Source organism: Hippopotamus amphibius, chromosome 13 (assembly GCF_030028045.1).
Source record: "Hippopotamus amphibius kiboko isolate mHipAmp2 chromosome 13, mHipAmp2.hap2, whole genome shotgun sequence".
Taxonomy (NCBI): Eukaryota; Metazoa; Chordata; class Mammalia; order Artiodactyla; family Hippopotamidae; genus Hippopotamus; species Hippopotamus amphibius.
Window position 1 is genome coordinate 98,279,255 of NC_080198.1, and position 14,943 is coordinate 98,294,197.

A 14,943-nucleotide genomic window follows, 5' to 3' on the forward strand; every position below is an offset into this window, starting at 1 on the left:
TGGTTCTAATCAAAACTGGAAACTGTTTTCCTTACCCTTTCTTTTATTTCTTTCCCTATTTATATATAACAGGTCTATGAGCCCAGGTAGGGCAGTACTTGATAATGACTGCATGGAATTTAAGAAAAGTACAAACTGTTCATTGAGGTAACCTCAATGTGGAGTTTAAAATAATAAATTATTTTTTAAAAAGACTCACAATGCACCAAACTCAGAAACAAAGGAGGGGAAAAAAGAGCCTGTGGATGAAAATGATTGGGGGAAAAACTCAAAATTTAGAGTTAATTACCTAACGTGTGAAGACTCTGGGAGTTCTTTCACAGTAAGAAAATGGGGCTTCTCCTTTTTGAGTAAAATGAGGGGGCGAAAAGGAAGAAAGTGAAATAGAAGTTCAGTTACTTACATGCATGGCTAGAATGCTTCTTGGGACTAATTCTCTGTATTGTCTAATGGTAAAGTGCCATGTTTTTATTCTCATGAGATCATCAAAGGTGAACTCCAAGATCAGTCTGCCTTCTGTACACACCTGGAAGCGACAAACAACAGGCTCAGTGGTTATGTACTTTGTCATTGCCACATTTTTTGTAACTCACATGTCGGCCACTCAACGTGGTCTCCCGTGACTCCCCTTGGGCGGCGCTGGATCGTGACAAAAATATGCCACAGGTGACGTATCCAAGGAGAATGGAGACAGGTGTAAGATCTGGAATCAGTGGGGTCAAAAGACAGCACAGCTGCTCACCAGCCATGAGCTAACAGTGACTCGACTGCTTACTACTGAAACTCCACAAGCCCCAATGTCTTCATTTGTAAATATACAGACAAAACCCATCTCACAGCAATGCTATGTCAAACCCCCCTGGCACACAGTGCGGCCCCCACACGACTGGTCTCTTTCACCTCCTTGTTTCTTCACGTTCATCATCCTCCTACCATAGGAGTTTGAACTCTGTTCTAATCCTGGATATCCTACTCTGGGAAAAAGTTTCTCATAAAAGTATTCCTGCTTATGTATGGTTTGCTACAAGGTTACCCAACCAGAGGAAGTTTTCATTTCTGAAGATAAATGCCAGAGGGCAATGCTTAACCCAAGGCTGTGGGTATCAGTTACTGACACATAGAAAATAGAGGCATGTTTAGAGTATACCCCTTGAATCACATTCTATCAGCCATGGCAAATTCTGCTTGCATAAAGGGTCAGGCTTTGTGGGAGCCAAATTAATCTAAGAAAAATGTATAGTACTGATGAGACAAAGTAGAGTTTCTGAGGCTCAGAAACTTCTTGATAGAGTGATCAGTGACAGGGTAGCATTTTTATCCTCTTTTGAATGTCAGACGATTTTTGGCATGTGGTTCCTATTTTCTTCACCCTCCTTTTTACTGTCAATGAATTTGAAATGAAGGAAAATGCTGGGTAGTCTCACACCACTCATCCTATCTCAACTATAAGGTAGGAAGTGGTGGCAGAATATTGGTCCAATTGTAATTAAACAATTATGACTCATTATTCAGCCCATGTTTGCCTTAGAGAAGAGGTAGAAGATAGTGGATGGAGGCTTTGACATCAGAAAGTACTACTCATAGATTTAAATCCTGACTCTATTTTCTGCTTATTTTGCAACTTTGGGAAAAACAAATTCCATAAGTCTCAGTTTCCTCATCTGTAAAATGAGGATAATAATATCCTTAGGTAGGGCTATGGGGGAAAGTATATTAAATGAAATTGTGTATATAAATTGCCTAGTATTGTATCTGACAGTAAATGATAGTTTAAAGATGAAAGGCATGCAACCAAAGAACACAGGACCCTAGACCAGGGGTTGTTGTGATGTCTTATTTGAGACCTGGGAGTTTCTGGGCAGCGTCTCAGGGGCTTAGCTGGGAAAAGCTTAGCCTGCGCCTGGATGCTGAGATTCTCACTCACTTTCTAGAGTCAACCAGAACAGCTTCAGTTTTACCTTTTTTAAATATTGGACTTCTGATCAAGTCTTTTTGAAGAAAGATTTCTCAGACCAGAAAAAGTACAAAACTTTGGAAATCACTGCACTACACATTTAAAAAAAATAACAATCAACTGAATAGGGAATATGATCATTTCTAAAACTATAGTCTATGAAGATAATTAGCAACTTATATCAGCCTTTTATGAAATATTGGTAATCACTTCTTTTTTTGAGAATTTAATACAAAAAACCACCATTTATTGAGTTCCAACTGTGTCCTAAGCACTGGTTAGGTGATTTCTATTCTCTCCAATTTAAGGTAATATTTTCTTTAAACAAGCGAAGTACCAGTGTAGAAGAATTAGTAACGTGTTGATAGGGTACCACTTAAGAAAGATGCTAATAATGCCTGCCATTTTCATTTTATCAAAGGTCTCAGAAGCACTGTCAGATAATTATTGATAATCTGGGTGAAGACCTCTAGCTCAGATCCAATTAGCAGAATCTGTGGGTAATTTTAGGCATTGGGCTCTTTGCCCCAAAACTTCTTGGTTGAGTGGTCTTCAGAGCCTCCTTTCTGGCATCTTTGCCAGGAGAGTCAAGCACAGTGAAATGCGGGAAGACTTCAGTGTCCCCACACCACTCCTCTAGAGCCTCATCAGCATCAGAATTAATTTACCAAGGTTTTCAAGAGAGTTGCATGGAGATTAAGCCACACAATTCCCACTGGACTGTTAGCATGACAGAAGCCACCTGCAGTGGAGGCTTTCACAAAAGGGAGGTAACTGCAGCCAGACATTGACAGAGTGATGTCTTGACAATACAGGACAGGGATATTTGGATGCTATAATCCTTTTCTTTTAAAGAGAGGGGATGATTGGCTGTTTAAACAAATATTAGCCCAGTTAAATGTCATGCTTTTTTATTATCTAATCTGTTTGTTTTGTGTTTATGAACCACAAACCCAAGACAGAGAGAGGTTCTGGTTTACTTCTACTGGAATAGAATTTCATAAAGGGAAGGGATGGATGGAGTTCTTCTGATGAATGACTCAATTGGAGCATCTCTAAGGTCAAGTTAAATTGTGTTCTTTGTTTACTGTGACATAACAAACCAGCTGAGGACTCTTCTTGCAGTTAAACTGCTATGGGCCTAAAAAAGGGGAACATCTCAACAATCTTGGACTCCTCCTTTCTCAGCCAAAACCAAGCAATCAGCTTTATCCAAGGCATAGCATGTGCAAGAGAGGAATCCTGAGAATGGAATCTAAGTTGATTGTGCTGGGTGTTTTCTTTAATGGAAACTAAATGACTGACTTCCTTGAATGAAAAGATGGAAGAGAATTTGGTCACTGCTGATCTTCCCCAAGTAATTCTCCCCACAGGCTCCTCCCAAGCCCTATGCAGTCTCTCCCCCGCCCCGCCCCCATCATGGAGGTTAAAGGAAACTGAAAGCTTTGTGATTTATTTTATATGCAACAATCAGCAAATGGAATAGAGGTGCTTAAGAAAAAAATATATATTCCTTGTTTGGAAATGGTAAAAAAAAAAATGGGCATAGCTTATGAAGGCGAATTAATGTTTTCTCTTTTCAGAAAAATTCTGTGCATTTCTCATAATCAATACAATTAATGTAGCTTTTATCTAAAGTTGGCCTTTTTCAAAAAAGCTGCCTTTCCCTTGGAATCCAAAATCAGAAGGGTCCCCAATTAAGAAAACATTTTCTGTTGTGCTGAATTCATGTTACCGTACTGTGAGCTCTGACATTTTGTTTCTGTGGTAACCAAAATCAGCTGATTAGTTGGCATGGCAACAGAAAAGATGTAATCCCAGCAGACACACTCTAATCAATGCCCCCAGCACAGATGGTCTCCGGAGGATCAACAAGAAAGAGGCTGGCAGGCATTCATCAGATCACGTGCTAGCTTGAGACTAGGCCAGGAACAAGAGAGCTAAAAAAGAACATTTCTCAAACTAACCGGTAGCTTTTTAACCCTTTTCTTTCTTTGCCTAATTGGAAAGCAACACTGACCATGTTGTTGTATAATAAAATGATTCTCATGTAGCTTTTTGGAAATACAATGTACTTTTAACGTGGGGGTGTTCATTTAATTTCCTTGGTCTTTATGCTTCGAACAGCATGCACGGACTAGTGCTTTTAGATTAACAGTTGCATAAAGCTTATTGTATTTTACTTGGAGATGCTGCATATGTAAATGCATATGTAAATACGTATATACATTTATTAGAGCAATATAATCATTGATATTATAGTAATTTGGTTTGAGTCAGGATAAGAGCATAAATGTATAAACCCTAGGGTATAACATTAAATACATATATATACATTTATTAGAACAATATAATCATTGATATTATAATAATTTGGTTAGAGTCAGGATAAGAGTGTAATTGTACAAATCCTGGAGTGTAACATGGTATACAGGCTAAGGTAAGAATGATGAACTAAGTTAAAAACATGAATGAGGATTCATATTGGAAAACTGGTTGGTGTTTCCATGGTACTTTTCTACAGCAGTAAATTATTTCACAATAAATAATTGAGATCAGAAAAATCCATAAGCCTATCTATGTTTACAGAAGTGATGAGAGTGTCCAGCAACAGCTGTAATTATGGTTCTGGCTTGTGAACCCCCAAAATAATGCAGCATGTACCCCAGAGAGGGTCCTTTCAGTATCTGCCAGAATTCACACCCTCATCTACAATTCAAGGGTCTTTGATTCTGAAAACCTTGGCGATTGCTCTTCTGATTATTAAGCCTTGTTTCCAATTTGATGTGAAATTGAAGACACTACAGAAAGGCTTCATAATGTATGTTTAAAAACTCTAATTACATATTTATCCATAATCTATAACGTTCCTAGGATCAGGAAATTGCAAAACATGCACTATGGTCCTGAGGAATATTAACTATTACTGTTGATTAGGACTGCGGCTGATTTTTGATTCACCAGTTGACCACATTTTCATAAAAGCAACTAAGAAATGCCGGGTTAAACGTTATTTGGAGAATTAGAGTTTATTGATATTCTAAATTAGAAGAATGCGGTAGTGCCTCACATAATGTGCTAAGTGATGCTATGTACTAACAGCAGGCTCCCCTTCAAAAAATAAAGCATCAGCTTCCAAACTATTTTTCTTTGTGTCACTGAAAGGTCATTAGCCCCCTGTTTTCTGCTAAATAGAAATATTATTTTATTACACAAAGATGAGTTCTTTTTAACTAATATAAGAACAAAAGAAAAATTGGAAAGATTCTTTGGGTAGTATAATAATCACCAAGGAGCAAAGAAAAAAAAAAGAGAGAGAGAGAAAAACGAATGCTTTGGAATTTTCTAAAAATAAACATGCATAATTAGCATCTGGACGAAGTCCACACAGCTATGCTACGTTTCCCAGAAAGCGATATTTTTCATCACAGTATGGAAATATTCATCACAAGAGTTGGCAACTGTATTGCTGTGGAGTTGAGTCAGATGGGTGATCTAAATAATTAATGCTTGAGATGGAGAGAGCTGAGTTCAGGAGAATGTCCCGTCTGGGAGGTAAGTACCATCTGAGAGGGGAGCCCTCCCGGATGGTGGAGAATGCAACAGAGGAGGACCTTAGTTTCTTAATATGAATGAAAACAAAAAACACTTTATCAAGTCGTCGAAAGAACTGGATTCTTTTTGATTTAAAACCAGTCCGGACTGTATCGCACGATATCTTCAGAACAACGGATTGTGCTTGTTTCTGAAAAAGTTTTGGTCTGAGAAGGAAAGAAATTGAGGAAATAGATGGAAGTGCTATTACAACACGCATTTTTATCTTCAGTGGCTACAGGCTTTGGAAGTAGCTCCTTCATTATGGGAAAGTTTTATTTAATTATCAAGGATTTCTTTTTCCCCCTTTCCTGAAAGCATAAGGAATTGGTGTGTTCCTCTTGAAGGACCTAAAAGTAATACTAAGCCTACACAAACGATAGTGAAACAACAGGAAAAGTCTTCCTCTGCAGTGCTCAGGCTTTGTGACGCTGGAAGTGGCTCGTGTGTCCACAGGTGATGTAAATGTTTTGTGTCTCCAAAATTAAATGAGCCACGGACAGAGTAAACCGTCATCCAGGTGCTCATTCCTTTCTGCACAGCAAAACTTTCTTCCCAGCACGGACTTTCACGTGCAGTGGGAATCTTCCTGATACCCCATGGACAGCGCTCCTCTCTGCTCAACTGTTAAAAAGGAAGAAAGGGAAAAAACCCATCTCCTCTTCCACATTTAAAATGTCTATTGACAAAAAACAAGATACCATAAAGTCAATGGCATTTAATGATTTGCTTTTGCATTTTATAAGCATTTCCTTTGCCTGTGGTGCTTTACTCCCTCTTGGGCACCGGAAAGGTTAAATTGCACCAAGATCAAAGAATACTTTAAGTAATAAATGTTTTATATCTACTCTTTCAGCAAAATTGTGCATAAGTAACAAACACATCTTCAGTTTTATAATTTGGGCTTCTGCAATTAACCCTGATAATTCAACATCTCTTAACTATAAAGAGAGGGTTGTCATTGTTTTTAACTAAAAGAGATAACAGCTATCATTGATATTACAAATTAGTTTCACATTGAGTCTTAGTCAAAATGCAATGAACTACTGTTCATTAAAATAAACTTCCGTTTGCCAAATTCTCTGACTAAATATTTATTCTTACTAATTTTCCTGCTTGGGAGATGACATAAAGGGATTGTCTATAGTGTTTCATTTATATTTTTATGTTTTTGTGTTCCTTAAAGATTATGGCTAGTTGAGATGTGGTTTGTTGATTTTTCCCCATGCTTGTTAATATTTGAATTTAGCTTTAAAAATTGTTTAATTTTAGTGACAAAACTCAAATACTGACCTCACAGTAATAGGAGAATGTTCTTTTAGTTGTGGAAGACCCTTTGTATAAAAAACAAAATTCTGTGTAATATACAACATCATGGACTGCAGTGAACAGTACCTAGTATCTTTCAAGTATTATATATTTGCAAGATGCTAAGAGAGTAGATCTTAAAAGTCTTCATTACAAGAAAAGAATTGTAACTATGTGTAGTGATGGATGTTAATTAAACTTGTAGTAATCATCTCATAATATATCCATATATAAAATCATTATGTCGTACACTTAAAACTTAAATGTCAATTATATCTCAATTTTTAGAAAACACCAAAATTCTAATTTAGCAGCCTAAGTTTTATAGGAAGCCAAAACTCTCTTATCTTAGTCTTGAGGGTCTATCATGTTTGACTTTTCTGGGCTCTGAATCGCATGCACACACCTTCAAGCAGGGTTTACCCAAAGAGTCTTGTTACAAACAAAAATGGTGACCTCAGAGTGCTGAAAGTATCTGAGATGTGAGAAGTCAGGTTACAGTTCCAGAAGACAACCGTAATTGCTATGCTTCAATACACCCGGAGAAGAACAAGCCTTGCCACCGAGCCCTCCCTGTACCTTGGTAAACATGGGCTTCCCATGCTGGGTGACCATCGCACACTGGTCGCAGTCCACCGTGATGGATGAGTTGTGGTAGGATTCTTTCGAGTGTTTGAGAATGTAATACAGGTCGGTCACTCCTCCTTCAAACACAGTGCTAAAGTAACGGGGAATGAGTGTCCTGCCGATAGCTGGGAGAGAAACACAGAGAAACAAACCATTACCAAAAATATCCAGATGGTCCCGTAAGCCCCACACCACTGCTAGACCTCCAACTGGATACAAATCATAGCAAGAGGCAAATTTCTCCATCACCTACCATGTTCCTTCCGGGTTACAGTTAATAAAATAAAATCTTTAAGTATTCAGGAAAATTTTATACTGTCATTTTTCCAGATTTGGCATCCATCAAAAGTCAATAATGAAAGGGTTAGTGTATAAAAATAAGGGAAACAAATGTACTAACTACTTTGGACCTCATATATATTCTCTAAGTGAACATATTTTTCAAAAATAAAACATATCCAATCCACCTGGATTTTTCAATGGATTTTTTGCAGACCAGTTACCCAGTCATGTTTATTATTGAAAGTAGTCATCATAATAATACAAATTTTGATAATGTAATACTCTGTGGTGTGTGAAGTATTTTGGTTTTCACTCATTGAATCTTTAGAACAAACCCAAGAGAATAGGGGACTGAGATCCAATAAGGTTATTACAAAAGAAAAAGTTCTTAGGAATGTTGCAAAGTCACATGACTTATAAGTAGATAATTGGGGTCTCTAACTTCAATTCTGCAAACACCAGTCACTAAAACACTTTCCAACACTGTGTCTCAAATTGCTTTAATGAATGGAAATCTTTAAAAAAAAGTGATCCATATCTGTATGTACACAGAGATCTATACCTATGTAAATGCTGATTATGCTATCTGCTTCTGGGGGTGAATATAGTATCTTTCCAGAGTAAAAGGGCCATTTTTAGAGAACTTGATACCTTCCACTTGGTCTAAATTGGTCTCTTTCATCCCCCGTGTCCTGTCCTGCCCCATTTTAGTTTGAGCGATTGGTTAAGTAGCTGGGTCTCTCTGATATATGATGCTTAGAAACAGCTAACAAGCCCTTGCTTTAGCAGAGATTTTAAATCCTCTTACACTGAAAATCCCAACTCCTAATATCAGGAATTTTGCCTATGTGCAGATTTGGAGGCAAAGTACTAAAGCACTCTCAAGCGATTCAAGGGTTTTAATAAATCTCTTATGTTTGCTATATGAGGCTTCCCGAAAGACAAAAATAATATTTAAGATAAACAAATTACTAAAGAGAACCTTAGTGGGAAAGATCATGCAATCTTCACTTGAGTGTTTAAAAATGTTTAATTTCATTTTAAAAGCATCACTATTAATCCATTTCATATGGATCTATATCTCTTTTGTACATGGATTTGCAACAAAAACTGTAAAAAGAATACCCTGCCAAACTGTTTTCTGAAGTGATCTCTAAAGAATCCCGATGTGGTTGACTAGTCTCTGAATAATTTATATGGTTGTTATTGCTTCATATTTACTGCAGTGAAATCAACCAACAAGTGTGTGCTAAATATTCCAGGATCCTTGGCAATTTCATCCTGAATAATCCTTATACGTACATTTCCTAAATACTGCCTAATCCCCAATAGTGCATGTTTATTTGCTAAATATAAAATTCAAATAAGAGTAATTTGAGTCCGTCATATCCTTAAACATATGCGTCGCTGATGTACTATATAGAAAACTTTGTTAATGCGAAAAACCTTATTGTACTTTGCTAAACAGCTAAAATTAATTAAATGCATTTCAAATATTCTAACTTAGAACTAATTACCATAAATCAGCTCTAGTAATTTGACATTTTGGGATCTGTACTCTGGGAAATAAACACAAACTACAAAAATATAGATGTAGGGTGAAAATATTTTACTACAATATCCAAGGAATTGTCACATTAGAAAGGTTACTGCAAATAAACATCACCGGATTTGCCACATTACAGTTTATTCATGAATCCCGCACGATGTAATTTCTCTGTAATAGTGTTTGCTGTATGTTTTCATTATTTTCATTCATAGTTTAGGAAAAGCAACTGGGGAAAAAGTTCAAAATTCCTTAACTTTAAATCTAAATTTTTAATCACATCTCCAACTCCAGAAAATGTACAGACTATATAGTCAATAGATGTAGAGGGAAACTCAACTTTGCTTCATTGAATACTTTCTAACTCTGAGGAAAATGATTGTTATGGGTGCCTGAAGCTTGTTTTCAGCCTTAATTTCTTTGTGGGACAGCCTGTACCATTTTTTCCGTGGTCTCACTTGGACCATCACTCACAAAACTCTGTTATCCACTGTGGTAGACTGCTACACGGACGGCCCCAACCAACCACAGTGATGGAATTCATGACCTTGAGTATGGAGTTTCCTCTTTTCAAATCTAGGCTGGACCCTGTGATCTGCTTTAATTAATAGAATATAGCACACATGACCTTGTGTCTACTGAGGCCAAAATTTAAGAAGGCCTAGAAGCTTCCACTTTGTGCTTGGGGGAAAAACTGGTTGCTACGTGCAAAGTCCAGCTACTCTAAAATTGCCATCCTGTGAGATGCCCAAAGCTAGCCGTGTAGAGCAGCCACATGAAGGGGAACTGTGTCTTCCAGACAACAACCCCAGCTAAGCATCCAGCACACAGCCAGCACCAGCCTGCCTGAAGGAGGCCATTTTGGAAGTGGATTCTTGAGCCCCAGATGAACTGCCTCAATCTGGTTTCACACGGATCAGAAATGAGCTGCCTTCCACAGACGTTGCCCAAATTGCAGAATCATGAGTAAATAAAATAAATGTTTGTGAATAAAAGTCTTGGCCAGTAAGTCTTGGCGCATTTTTAAGTGTGACAATGGATAACCGCAGCACACTTTCAACCTCCTACATCACAAAGACGGGCACACTAGAATCCGTCCCTGAAAGAAACAGGGCAGTTTTGCCACTAAAAGCATGTGACTCGTGGAAATGCTGAAGCTTGCATACAGATGAAGGCAGCTCAGAGAGACCGAGAGGCTTTGTGGACTGATTGGGGCCTCGTCTTAGCCAGGAGTGAAGTCCACTCGATCCCTTGGAGGTCCCTCTTATGTGAGATGTACACCCCGTGCCCCCTTTTTTTGCTCGAGTTTGTGTTAGCTTTCTGTGATTTGCAAGCAGGGGAATCCTGATTAATGCTGTCCTGTTCCTCATGGAATGGAGGAGTGAACACATATAAAATAAAGAGGAAGTGATGAGAAAAAGGTGTTCTCAGAAACAGTATTAGTTTTGTCTTGCTGCAGTAACAAAATTACTATAAATTTAGTGGCTTAAAATCTATCTATCTCTATCTATCTATCTATCTATCTATCTATCTATCTATCTATCATCTATCTCCCTCCCTCCCTATTATTTATTTATCTTATAGTTCTGACAATCTGACATGGGTTTTGTTGGGCCAAAATTAAGGTGTCAGCAGGGCTGCATTCCTTTTTAAAGACTCTAGGGGAGAATCACTTTTCTTGGTTTTCTTGGTTTTTCTAGCACCTAGAGGCTATCTCTACCCTTTGCTGTGCCCCCTTCTTCCATCTTCAGAGTCAGCAATGGTGGATGGAATCCTCATGGCCTCACTTTCACTTCCTCCTCTGCCTCCCTCTTCAGTTTTTAAGGACCCTTGTGATTGCACTGGGCCCACCCAAACAATCCAAGATAATCTCCCATCTCAAAGTGTTTCATTTAAAAGGATCTGCAAAGTTATTTCGCCATTTAAGGTAACATATTCATAGGTACCAGGGTTCCAGACTGGACATCTTTGGGAGGCTATAATTCTGTGTACCACACAGGCTATCTTTATCAAAGAGCTTCTGGTTCTGCAAGGGAGTATAGTCAAAAATATAACACACACACACACACACACACACACACACACACATACACACACATGGTGCAACATATAGATAATGTGCAGTGAATGGGACAAACAACCAGAAAAAAAATTGCATGTGCTTGAAGAAATCCCTCTATAGCTCATTCACTGTTTTCTTCTAAAAACATTCACTGAAGGCAGAGTAGGTATAAATCTCCTTGGCAGATTCTGCAAATACAAAGATAAGTTTTTGTCCTTGTCTTTACACCTCATTTCTAATAACAAATATCTAAGTATCTATAGTGCGATGTGAAAAGAGTTAAAATTAAAAAACAGATTTGTGATTTTGAACTCTTTGCCATTTTCTTCTGAATCCTGAACATGGTGTACAATTTTATTATTTTTGAAGCACTGAGAAGATTAAAAATGTCCTTTTAATTTAATAAATTGTGCAACCACACTGCACAGCCTAATATAAATGACTTTAAATCAGTGAACATTTTGGATTTAGACCCTGTGGTCCCCCGACTCATCAGCCACACCAACTCCGAATCTATTTAAGTTTTATACTGTCACACTCATAAGCTGAACCTACGCTTTACATCTATACTTTAATCCTTGGAATTAAAAATAATTTAAATATTGATATGCATAAATCTACACTATGCCTCCACCAAAGGGATTGTATCTTTCAAATATACTTGAAAAGAGATTAAGACTCTAATAGATTATAAAAGTGACTCTATTTTTTTAACATATTTAAGTCAAAGCTCCAAAAATTGCAAAGGGAAAGTATGGCGCATAAGATAGCATGGGAAGATTTTCAGTGATAATCGGTGGAATACGGTATGTATTATTTATCCATGTCTTTATGAAACAGAAAAGAAAATCACAGATTAAATTATTCAGCAGCCTGCAATGTGTATAAAGAATGTTTAAATAATGCTCTACCTTGTAGGTAAATATTATTAGTCCAGAATAGCTAACAATTTATCCATAGCTAATTTGGATGCTGAGCTCTGAATTCCAGTTCTTTGGGAAGTTTTTCATTGTTGTTTTGTTTTGTCCCCAAGCACTGGCCCCCACTCCTCAGAAGTTCTTCCTTATGGGAATTGGTGGGCTGATCGCTATGGAGGCAGGATCTAGCTTCTATTGGATTGGCTAAGAGGCTCGTTCACTTTTTTCCTTAAGATGGCTCTAGCATATAGTTGTCTTTAACTTCATTCAAAACAATTTTGTTAGATTGTATGTAACAGCTGTCATATCAGCATGCATTAAAAAAAAAGACATCAGAATTGGTAAATTTTTGTGTAGCCATTTTCATATTGAAGATGGAAAAAAAAGCAACAATTTTCAGTATATTATGCTTTATTATTTCAAGTAAGTTAAAAGCGCAACTGAAATGCAAGATAAGATTTGTGCAGTGCATGGAGAAGGTGCTGTGACTGATATAGTGGTTTGCGAAGTTTTGTGCTGGAGATTTCTCACTGGATGATGCTCCATGGTCGGGTAGACCAGTTGTAGTTGATAGTGATCAAATCGAGACATTAATTGAGAGCAATCAACATTATACCATGTAGGAGACAGCTGACATACTCAAAATATCCAAATCAAGCACTGAAAATCATTTGCACCAGCTTGGTTATGTAAATCACTTTGATGTTTGGGTTCCACACAAGCAAAAAAAAAAAAACCTTCTTGACCGTATTTCCTCATGTGATTCTCTACTTAAATGTAATGAAATTGTGACAGGCAATGAAAATTGGATACTGTACGATAATGTGGGGCAAGAGAAGAGATCGTGGGGCAAGCGAAATGAACCACCACCAACCACACTGAAGGCCGGTTTTCACCCAGAGAAGGTGATGTGTATATGGTGGGATTGGAAGGGAGTCCTCTATTATGAGCTGCTTCTGGAAAACCAAACAATAAAATTCCAACAAGTACTGCTCCCAGTTAGACCAACTGAAAGCAGCACTAGACGAAAAGTGTGTAGACTTAGTCAACAGAAAACACATAATCTTCCATCAGGATAATGCAAGACCTCATGTTTCTTTGATGACCAGGCAAAAACTATTACAGCTTGACTTGGAAGGTCTGATTCATCTGCTGTAGTCACCAGACATTGCACCTTCGGATTTCCATTGATTTTGGTCTTTACAAAATTCTCTTAATGGAAAAATTTCAATTCCCTGGAAGACTGTAAAAGGCAGCTAGAACAGTTCTTTGCTCAATAAGATAAAAAGTTTTGGGAAGATGGAGTTATGAATTTTCCTGAAAAAATGGCAGAAGGCAGTGGAACAAAAGGGTGAATACCTTGTTCAATAAAGTTCTTGGTGAAAATGAAAAATGTGTCTTTTATTTTTACTTAAAAACTGAAGGCACTTTTGGGCCAACCCAATATCTTTTCTTATAGGTGTTACTTGTAGACATTAAGGTATCTATAGGATACTTGCAGATATTAGCTGATTTTTTCCCCCACTTAGAAACCAAATGGATATGTTGCAAACACTTAATCACTGAGAAGATATAAACTCCTGTGCATCTGCCTTTTGGAGTAGTGTGTCTCTGTTAATAATTATGAAACATTTTCTTAAACTCTTAAGGGTATTTATAAGGAACTCACATGAAAGAAACTGCAAGAAGAAAATAATCATATGGGAAAATGTTCAAACTAGTAAAGTACATATCAAAAGTACATATTAAAATAATAATAAAAAGATTAAAACATAAACCTGATGAGGTTGTGGTGAAACAGGCATACTCAAGCACTCCTAGGGAAATCAATGTAACAATCGCTCTTTATCTTGAGAATCTCTAAGTCTCTAATAGTGTATTAGATGTAACTCTAAGCTCTTGGTAAATACTGTTGCCAAACTGCAGTTCTAATGTTCAGAACTTGAGTGCTCTGAAGTTTTCCAAGTCTTTTGAGAAACCATTGTCCACTGTTAAGACCTTTTGATTTGGGGCCATCATATATTCTAAATGCCTGTAACTTCATCTTTCAAAGAAACTTTACTTCAAAAAATGTAAGAGGTTGAGGACCCCAATTAAAATGGGGAATAAGAGGAATGCTTATAACTAACAATATATTAGTACCACTTAACTCTTGACAATTATTTAACTAATGATTTTCTACTTCGCTGAAAAGAGAAAACCATAGAGATGCATCATACATTTGCGTTTTTAATTAGGCAAAGTTAATTATAATAAAACAATTATAACTATGATTTTTAAACTTTTTTCATAAACATGATAATGGATAAACTGGTTTTTTAAATCTGAGTAGTTTTATATAGTTGTTCTAAAGAAATTCAAAAGGAAATTCCACTACTGAGATACCACTACATAATGAATACAAAATTCTACTGCATAATAAACACAAAGATTCATTCAGCTTTAGACTTATCTGTATTCAGAAATTAGTAAGTGCATTATGCTAACATGTAAATGGAAATGCTCTTAGTAGTGAAATAAACAATATTAATTAAAAAAATAGATTTATTTATTTATTTAATTTATTTATTCATTGGTTATATTGAGTCTTTGTTGCTGTGCTCAGGGTTTCTGTAATTGCAGAGAGCAGGGGCTACTCTTCGTTGCGGTGCAT

The 14,943-nt window shown here is 37.0% G+C and overlaps 1 protein-coding gene across 6 annotated transcripts in view; it reads right to left on the reverse strand.

Annotated features, from left to right (window-relative positions):
* Window positions 1–14,943, reverse strand: part of LDB2 (LIM domain binding 2) — a 381,155-nt gene that overhangs the window by 75,442 nt on the left and 290,770 nt on the right. For all 6 annotated transcript variants that reach the window (XM_057706202.1, XM_057706200.1, XM_057706201.1 and 3 more), the window contains exons 3-4: window positions 7,436–7,608; window positions 404–526 (exon numbers count right to left, since the gene is read on the reverse strand). In XM_057706202.1, the coding sequence (XP_057562185.1) occupies window positions 404–526; window positions 7,436–7,608 (296 nt within the window). The remainder of the gene's footprint in view (window positions 1–403; window positions 527–7,435; window positions 7,609–14,943) is intronic.